At 43.5% G+C, this 9,229-nt stretch overlaps 2 protein-coding genes across 4 annotated transcripts in view; both read left to right on the forward strand.

The window, feature by feature from the left end:
* Positions 1–5,658, forward strand: part of LOC121569210 (trinucleotide repeat-containing gene 6B protein) — a 52,978-nt gene extending 47,320 nt beyond the window's left edge. Inside the window, exon 23 of the mRNA XM_045220965.1 lies at positions 3,542–5,658. Within this exon, the coding sequence (XP_045076900.1) occupies positions 3,542–4,055 (514 nt within the window). The 3' untranslated portion in view covers positions 4,056–5,658. The remainder of the gene's footprint in view (positions 1–3,541) is intronic.
* Positions 5,659–6,656: 998 nt separating this feature from the next.
* Positions 6,657–9,229, forward strand: part of LOC121576799 (casein kinase I-like) — a 40,249-nt gene continuing 37,676 nt past the window's right edge. Inside the window, exons 1-3 of one of the 3 annotated variants that reach the window (XM_041890280.2) lie at positions 6,657–6,919; positions 8,594–8,694; positions 8,931–9,041. In XM_041890280.2, coding sequence (XP_041746214.1) covers positions 8,619–8,694; positions 8,931–9,041 — 187 coding nt within the window. In that variant the 5' untranslated portion in view covers positions 6,657–6,919; positions 8,594–8,618. Of the gene's footprint in view, positions 6,920–6,940; positions 7,037–8,593; positions 8,695–8,930; positions 9,042–9,229 lie in introns of those variants that run through there. The other 2 variants (XM_041890298.2, XM_041890289.2) reach the window with 2 other exon arrangements.

A 9,229-nucleotide genomic window follows, 5' to 3' on the forward strand; every position in this document is an offset into this window, starting at 1 on the left:
TAAAGAATAGAGTAATGACTTGTATTGCTAATTAATATTACACAGCTTTTTAATACGCATCATAATAACCAAATGTAGCCTATTAATATAGAGAGGAAGCATGCCAACCTACATTTACATTTACGTCATTTAGCAGACGCTCTTATCCAGAGCGACTTACAAATAGGTGCATTCACCTTATAGCCAGTGGGATCACCACTTTACAATGTTTTTTGTTTGTTTTTGGGTTGGGGTTGGGGTTTGGGTTTGGGTTGGGGTAGAAGGATTACTTTATCCTATCCCAGGTATTCCTTAAAGAGGTTGGGTTTCAAATGTCTCCGGAAGGTGGTGAGTGACTCCGCTGTCCTGGCGTCGTGAGGGAGCTTGTTCCACCATTTCTTCCAGGACAACCTTGTACGTGGCTTGATTCATGCGTCCTTCACAAAGAAAAATCTGCCCGATTCCAACCTTGCTGAAGCACCCCCCAGATCATCACCGATCCTCCACCAAATTTCACAGTGGGTGCGAGACACTGTGGCTTGTAGGCCTCTCCAGGTCTCTGTCTAACCATTTAGACGACCAGGTGTTGGGCAAAGCTGAAAATTGGACTCATCAGAGAAGATGACCTTACTCCAGTCCTCTACGGTCCAATCCTTATGGTATTTTGCAAACCTCAGCCTGGCTCTTCTTTGCTTCTCATTGATTAAGTAGTCCCGTGTAGCTCAGTTGGTAGAGCATGGCGTTTGCAACGCCAGGGTTGTGGGTTCGTTTCCCACGGGGGACCAGTATGAAAAAAAAAAAATCTATGCACTCACTAACTGTAAGTCGCTCTGGATAAGAGCGTCTGCTAAATGACTAAAATGTAAATGAAGGGCTTTTTTCTAGCTTTGCACGACTTCAGCCCTGCCCCTAGGAGCCTGTTTCGAGCCGTCCTCGCCAGCTGCCGTTTGCCATTCTTTTTGTAGGTCACTTGATGTCATCCTACGGTTGTTGAGTGACATTCGAATGAGTTGGCGGTCATCCCGATCAGTAGAGTCGTTTTCGCCCTCTGCCGGTCTGTAGCTTTGTTGTCCCCAATGTCTGCTGCTTGACCTAGTTCTTATGAACCGCCGTCTTTGAAATTTTAAGGATGGAAGCAACCTGACGCTCACTGTATCCCTCTGCCAGTAAAGCCAGAATTGAACCCTTCTTTTCCTCACTCAAAACTTTCCTTTTCAACTCTTTTGGCATGGTAAATAGTTATTTTTTTATTAATATTACTTTTGAGATACTATTAGCACTGTTTTTGCCATCCAGCTGGTCCTATTGCAAGAGGATAGTGATGACCACAGCAGTGGTTTTTATACTTTTCCTCGTTAAATAAGATTTGGTTCAGGTGATCACCTAATCAGTACCTAATTCAGTAGAATGAGGTGTGCCTGTGTTGGAATTCAACAGACACTGGAATGGAATGGCTGTCATACATGTAGAGATGCTGATTTAAGAAACATTTGCAGTGGTCTCTTAATTTTTTCCACAGCTGTATATTCTTGCCATTCAAAAATCATACAACGTAGTTACAGTGCATTTGGAAAGTATTCAGACCCCTTGACTTTTTCCACATTGTTACGTTACAGCCTTATTCTAAAATGGATTCAATAGTTTTTTTCCCCTCATCAATCTACGACAAAGTAAAAACATGGTTTTAGAAATGTTAGCAAATGTATTACAAATAAAAAACGGATCACGTTTACATAAGTATTCAGACCCTTTACTCAGTACTTTGTTGAAGCACCTTTGGCAGCGATTACAGCCTCGTCGTCTTTGGTATGACGCTACAAGTTTCACACACCTGTATTTGGGGAGTTTCTCTCATTTTTCTCTGCAGATCCTCTCGAGCTCTGTCAGGTTGGATGGGGAATGTCGCTGCACAGCTATTTTCAGGTCTCTCCAGAGATGTTCAAGGCCGGGCTCGGGCTTGGCCACTCAAGTGCATTCAAAGACTTGTCCCGAAGCCACTCCTGCATTGTCTTGGCTGTATGCTTAGGGTCATTGTCCTGTGGGAAGGTAAACCTTCTCCCCAGTCTGATGTCCTGAGCGCTCTGGAGCAGGTTTTCATCAAGGATCTCTCTGTACTTTGCTCCGTTCATCTTTCCCTCGATCCTGACTAGTCTCCCAGTCCCTGCCGCTGAAAAACATCCCCACAACATGATGCTTCCACCATGCTTCACCGTAGGTATGGTGCCAGGTTTCCTCCAGACTTGACACATTCAGGCCAAAGAGTTCAATCTTGGTTGCCTTTTGGCAAACTCCAAGTGGGCTGCCATGTGCCTTTTACTGAGGAGTGGCTTCAGTCTGGCCACTTTGGCCACTTTACTATAAAGGCCTGATTGATGGGGTGCTGCAGAGATGGTTGTCCTTCTGGAATGTTCTCCCATCTCCACAGAGGAACTCTGGAGCTCTGTCAGAGTGACCATGACATGTTTTGGTACCCTTCCCCAGATCTGTGCCTCGACACAATCCTGTCTCGGAGCTCTACGGACAACTCCTTCGACCTCATGGCTTGGTTTTTGCTCTGACGTGCACTGTCAACTGTGGGACCTTTATATAGACAGGTGTGTGCCTTTCCAAATCATGTCCAATCAATTGAATTTACCACACGTGGACTCCAATCAAGTTGTAGAAACATCTCAAGGATGATCAAAGGAAACAGGATGCACCTGGGTTCAATTCTGAGTCTCATAGCAAAGGGTCTGAATACTTATGTAAATAAGGTATGTCTGTTTATCTTTGCTAAAATTTCTAAAAACCTGTTTTCGCTTTGTCATTATGGGGTATTATAATAATAATAATAATATGCCATTTAGCAGACGCTTTTATCCAAAGCGACTTAGTCATGCGTGCATACATTTCTTGTGTATGGGTGGTCCCGGGGATCGAACCCACTACCTTGGCGTTACAAGCGCCGTGCTCTACCAGCTGAGCTACAGAGGACCACTGTAGGTTGATGAGGATTTTTAAAAATGTAATCCATTTTAGAATAAGGCTGTAACGTAACAAAATGTGGAAAAAGTAAAGGGTTCTGAATACTTTCCGAATGCACTGTATATGGTATTTTCAAAGATATAACATAGGCCTACTGATTTAATCAAAGTGTTGAGTGTTGACTGCTGCTTTCTGTGTAGCAAAGCCCATGATTAACACCTGCTTCATTCTTCAATCATACATGTATTGCAGATAGCTCAGAAAATGCCTCTTAAAAGGAAGCTTGAAGCCTGTGGAAGTCAGCAGACTCTTACAGGATTCTTTAAAGGCCCAGTGCAGTCAAAATTATGTTTTTCCTGTGTTTTTCTATCATATTGTACAACAGCTGATGAATCTAACACTCTAAAAGTATGAACAAAAATGTGACCAGCATTATTTTCTGATAGTTGCTGGTTGAAAATGCAATCTAGCATTAAAATGTACCAGAGGCCACTAAAATAGCTTGTTTGGCTAGAATGTTAAGACTAATAGATATTAGCCAGTGAACACAAAACGACATCGAATCACTCCTTACTCTCTCCTCTCTCTCTCTTTCCAGGTGTGTCCTGGGCAATACCACCATCTTGGCCAAGTTTGTGAGCGAGGAGGAGGTTGCTCGCTATTTTGCACATTCCCAGGCGGGAGGGGGAGGGACCAGCGGAGGCCAGGGGGGGTCCACAGGGACAGGTGCAGTGGGAGCCAACAGCAGCGGAGAGAGGGAAAGAGACAGAACCAGAGGAGGAGGAGAGGGCTCTGCCCCTGGAGGGGGAGGAGGCAGCTCGGGCCCCGTCAGCTCTGGCTGGCAGAGTTTGGACAGTACAGGAGGCTGCCTGGATCCTAACCCCACCCAGGGGCCCGGCCTGAGCATGTTTGCCCAATGGAGCAGCAACGGTGCTGGGGTGGCTGGGGGTGTGGAGCCCAGCAGGCAGGTTTTGTGGGGAGGGATGGGGGGTGGAGGGTACCCCAGCAATAGTATGTGGGGGTCCCCTGCCATGGAGGATCGAAACCAGATGGGGAGTCCTGCTGCTCTGCTGCCAGGAGACCTGCTAGGCGGAGGGGCTGATTCCATCTGAATGACCACACCTAATACATGAACCTACGCGCACACACACACACACACACACACACACAACGAATATACATGCACTTACACATTTTCTCTCACACACATATACACATATACATACATAAACACACACCGATGAAATGACACTAGTCGCAAACATGCAGATCCACTGACGTTAACTCAACATGAATAGACAGTGACATGCCAACACTACATACATACATACATACATACATACATACATACATACATACATACATACATACATACATACATACACCTTTTACCTTTAAATGAAGACTTCAACAGCAAGACTTGAACAGACCAAGGTGGAATCTGTTGGACTCACTCTTCTGGATGACTCCTCTTACTTCACCCATTAACCAGAACTCTCACTGAGCATACTGAGATCCTATCACTCAGGCATGCACTGTAGAGAAACCAACAATGTGACAACACATGGAGGTCTTCCTATGTGATGTGTAACAACAACTTCTTACAACACCTCTCTACTACACAAACCTACAGGATGACTTGATTTTACAGCACCGGGCCAGCCGGGCCTACAGTACCTACCTACCTGGCCCAACCCATTCTGACTCTGTTTCTCACCAGTTACACACTGCTATGTCACTGCTATGATGTCTAATGTATCTTGTTGTATGTTGGTTAAATTGTGGAACTAAATCCAAGATGTCCTTTCTCTCTTTTTTTAGTTTTTCGTTCGAAATGCTGACCTCGTTATGTTTTATTACTCAATCAAGTTGGTTGTTATAATGCCATGCTGATGAGGACTGATCACCTGATTACTAGCTGTACAAGGTGCCCTCATACCTGCCTGTGTAACTGTGCATGAGAGGAGTGACGGGATGATGATGATGATATTGGGAGGCGTCTGGGTGTGTTTAACAGCTAAGGCGAGGCGATGCAACAACCAATTGTTGCGTTCCACGTCATCGACTGACAAATTGTTAAAACATTAAGTGGTTAGCTGATACTTAAAATACCTATCCAGGCGTTGTAAGATCTGTCAGGCAACGTCCAAGTATAGGAACGCGCCCTATGTGTGTCGTTGCTGTGGTGAATGCGTTTTGACGATGAGAACATGATTAAGAAGCGTGTGCTGGTGGTGTGTGTGTGAGAGAGAGAGAGTGTGTGTGTGTGTCTGAAACAGGGAGGTGAATGTTTGTGTGACCGCTTACATCAGGTGTTCCGTGTGTGTACTTGATTAAAGTGAATGCAAGTGTGTGTGTGTGTGTAGCTGGAAGTTCAACAACATAGGCACTAATGCATATTTCTCTTAAATTGTGGTTTTAGCATCATTTTTCTTTGGTCTGAATTGCAATAATAAAAGATTTTTTTAAAGAAGCAACCAACTGAAGGCATCCATGTTAAGATGCCAAAACCTACCAAACCAAGCAGAGCTGGAGCAGTGTTTTTCAAACACGTTAAAGTTACCAATTGTAAAATGTTTTGTTGTGTATCAATTTAAATTAAGGCAGGCTTTATCACTCCTGTTCAGGTTATTTTTGTTTGTTTTCAGATTTTACAAAGGATAACATTTTAATTTAAGCAAACAAGAACAAGACAATAAAGGTTGTATTAAAGTCTTGGGTTGTCATTGTGTCACAGTGATTTGAACCACACCACTACATCAGTGACCTATTGTCTTGACTGAACATCATGGCTGCTCTGTAAACCTTTACTATGGTCAATCTATTGGTTCTTTCAAGACCATTCGAAACCTCCGAGTAAAATGTTTTATTGCATAGAGCGAGGTTCATATTGGTTGATTCTGATACTTTCCAAGTGGGAAACGTGGCGCTCAAGGAAGAGAAGAAAGGATGCATTTTCACAGTGTTCAGGTTATTTTCTCAACAACATAAAGTTGAAACGTCCATAGATGTCATGTAAGTGGGTATTCACTTCAGAACCACTTAATCATGTAATAGGTAGGAGGCGTGCGATTTTATCATGATCTCTTACAATAGGTTGGTGGTGCAGTGCAAAGCTCCATTCATACTGCTGTAGAATGTTGACGATGTTTATTTTGCTCCATACATTTTAGTCATTTAGCAGACGCTCTTACCCAGAGCGACTTACAGTTAGTGCATACATTTTTTTCTCCATGTTTTTTTCTTCATACTGGTCCCCGGTGGGAAACGAACCCACAATCCTGGCGTTACAAACGCCATGCTCTACCAACTGAGCTGCCCTCAAATGTCCATTCACATAAATTCATCATGACATAACCCAATGCATAGACACAAAAACTAGAACGCTTTCAGTAGAATGAGTAGCACTAGCAGCCTTGGAAAGTGCTCTAGCTCACGACATTCACAACAGTGGAACAACAACAGGGCGGCAGTTAGCCTAGCGATTAAGAGCGTTGGGCCAGTAACCGAAAAGTCACCGGTTCGAATCCCTGAGCCAACTAGGTGAAAAATCTGTCGATGTGCCCTTGAGCAAAGCACTTAACCCTAATTGCTCTTGTAAGATAAGTGCGTTGCTAAATTACTAAAATGTACATGTAACAGCTGCGTTAGGCGCGCGGTGTCTTTAAGGCAATCCGGGCATTTTCTTATGGTCTGTGCTGAATGACATCATTGATATTGTCAATGGTGTAATAACACGAGCGAGAGGGGGATACCTGGATTTCTGAGTTTACACTAAAATATCTGTAATTCGCAGTGCAGACTAGACCAGACTATACCGCGGGACGTTGAAATCTGGGTCAGGACGGCGTTGAGGAATGGTTCGTAAAACGCCGCGGCCGTCTTTCTCTGTCCATGGTGCTGTTTGAATGATACATTCCTGATCAGCACCACCGTGGAAGGAAGGCAGCAGTCCCTGAATAGCTTGATCAAACGGGTGAGGAGGGGATGAAAGGCACGGGTCCACTGGTAAATCAGGGGGAATTGTGTTTGTCTGGAGGGGAGTAGTTTGTGGTTGGGGCTTGTACAGGGACCCAAACAAGCGAGTCAGAAGGTAGGTTAATAGTTTTTCTTGACGGAGGTTTTCCCAAGCCAAGGGTGCGGCTTTCTGCAAATATTGACAATAAACGCAACCTGAATGCGAATGTTTCTAATGTAGGCCTAATTATATTAATTACACTTTTGGATAGGTTTCATCTAGCTTCTCAGGTCTGGTTTACGCTGTTAGATCTGCAGTAAATGACGTTGTTGCCCCTGGCATCTTGCTGTGGAGCAGCGCTACAACCTTGCAACAAGAATAGGGCTGGATTTTGTAATAGGCTTATAGGGTAGGCTAGGCTACTTACCGTAGACAGACTTGCTTTCATGAACAAGAGTTTGACCTTAATTATGTCAGTTTTACAGTGTAAAATGATCATGGTAAGATTATAATAAGGGATTGCATGTAGTTCCTATAGATGTAGGATCTTAATGTGATCACCCTGTTGCAGGACAACTTTCCTGCAATGCATGAAATTTAAAACTTGTAGTATATTTGAGGTTTAAAAAGGCTTCTGAAGTTTGTAATTTCCACTGACATTTCAGACTTGATTTTCCCTTTCGAAAAATGTATCAACCCCTACAACAAATGTCCATTAATTATAATCCACATTATAATTATAATTCACATTTACTCTTGCTGCAGGATTATTTTCCTGGCTCAAATTAAGATCCAACATTTGTGTAATTTATCATTACCTTGCTTCATCTTCACCTTCTATCGATGTTAGGATTCATCCCATCTCATCCACCACCATTATGTATGACTGTAGAATATTAGAATAGAATAGAATGGAACTGTATTAGTTCATCTGTACTAATCTGTTTAGTGTTCATCTACTCACAACCTTTCCAGACGACACCAGCAGGGCATCTTGAGTGCACTGCCCTTACAAAGCATAAATAGAAATGCCAATTAAACACATTTACCATCTTTATCATTAGTGTGCCTTAGCTATGTATGTATTTAAACACCACCACAGCCATTTTCCATAGTAAACTTATCCATGTATTGTGATTGGGAAAGCATGTACAAGGCTATCTGGAAGAAAATGTGTTTCACTTAATTTCTTTGGGGATTATTAGGTTATGCTAATTGTTTGTGTATGTGCTGATTTCCTTTGAAGTGAGATGGCATGTGTGAGATGGGGGCTGGTTTAAAGTGCTGAATTCACATTCACACTGAGTTTTCCCCTGCACTTGCCCTCTCCCAGAGTCATGATACACAGCTCTTTCAAATCCATAGCTAAATCACCCAACTTTCTTCCATGAAGTAAAAAAAACAACTTTTTTTAAATCAAAATTTTAACCACACTTTTTTCCCACTCCCACTCGCACTATTTTGGCTTAAATAATGTTTTGTCCTTTCTCCATCCCTGACTCGGTCTTAATTTTGGGCCTTCTCTTGTCCCAGCTCTCATTTTTGTAACAAATTCTCCCTTTTGTAACATCTTATTTGAGTTGGAGCCCCTTGAGATTGAGGTGGAACTGGGCTGAGTCACATCGTCCTTCTGCTAAATCGATCTACAGTTTGATTGAGTTTGTGTGTCCTCCTGTGTGTCTGCCCCCTCAGTGAGTTGTGAAGACCAGCAGGAAACATGGAGCTGAGAGTGGGGAACAAGTACCGTCTCGGCAGGAAGATCGGGAGCGGCTCTTTTGGAGACATTTACCTGGGTAAAGACCATCGATTTAATGCAGCTCTAACTCTACTTATTCTCACAAACCTCTAAATAAACAGACTCCAGAGTAGACTGCCTTCCATACTAACGTTCAATTCTGTCCCAACACATTTCACCATTGAACACGTCAAAGCTGGGCATAAAAATAAAATATTGTTTCAGAGTAGGCCATGGTGATTGCATCATCAAAAAGGTGGTCATGGTATATGTCCCTTCCTGTGTCTCTGTCAGGTGTTAACATCGCCACGGGTGAGGAGGTGGCCATTAAGCTAGAATGTGTGAAGACCAAACACCCACAACTCCACATCGAGAGCAAGTTCTACAAGATGATGCAGGGAGGAGGTGAGAGAGGAGTAGGACAAGAGGGTGTGGTCAGGGGTGGGGGTGGTGGGCGACTAATGTTGGGGAAACCCTAACCTGAAACCTGAAGACTTGCGTTGGTTTTTCAAGCTAATGCCAAGGCTTTTGCTTAGAGGGCTAACTCAGTTTTGTGGCACGTAGGACCTGTGACCGAACCCCGGTCAGTGACA

The sequence above is a fragment of the Coregonus clupeaformis genome, chromosome 1, assembly GCF_020615455.1.
Source record: "Coregonus clupeaformis isolate EN_2021a chromosome 1, ASM2061545v1, whole genome shotgun sequence".
Taxonomy (NCBI): domain Eukaryota; kingdom Metazoa; phylum Chordata; class Actinopteri; order Salmoniformes; family Salmonidae; genus Coregonus; species Coregonus clupeaformis.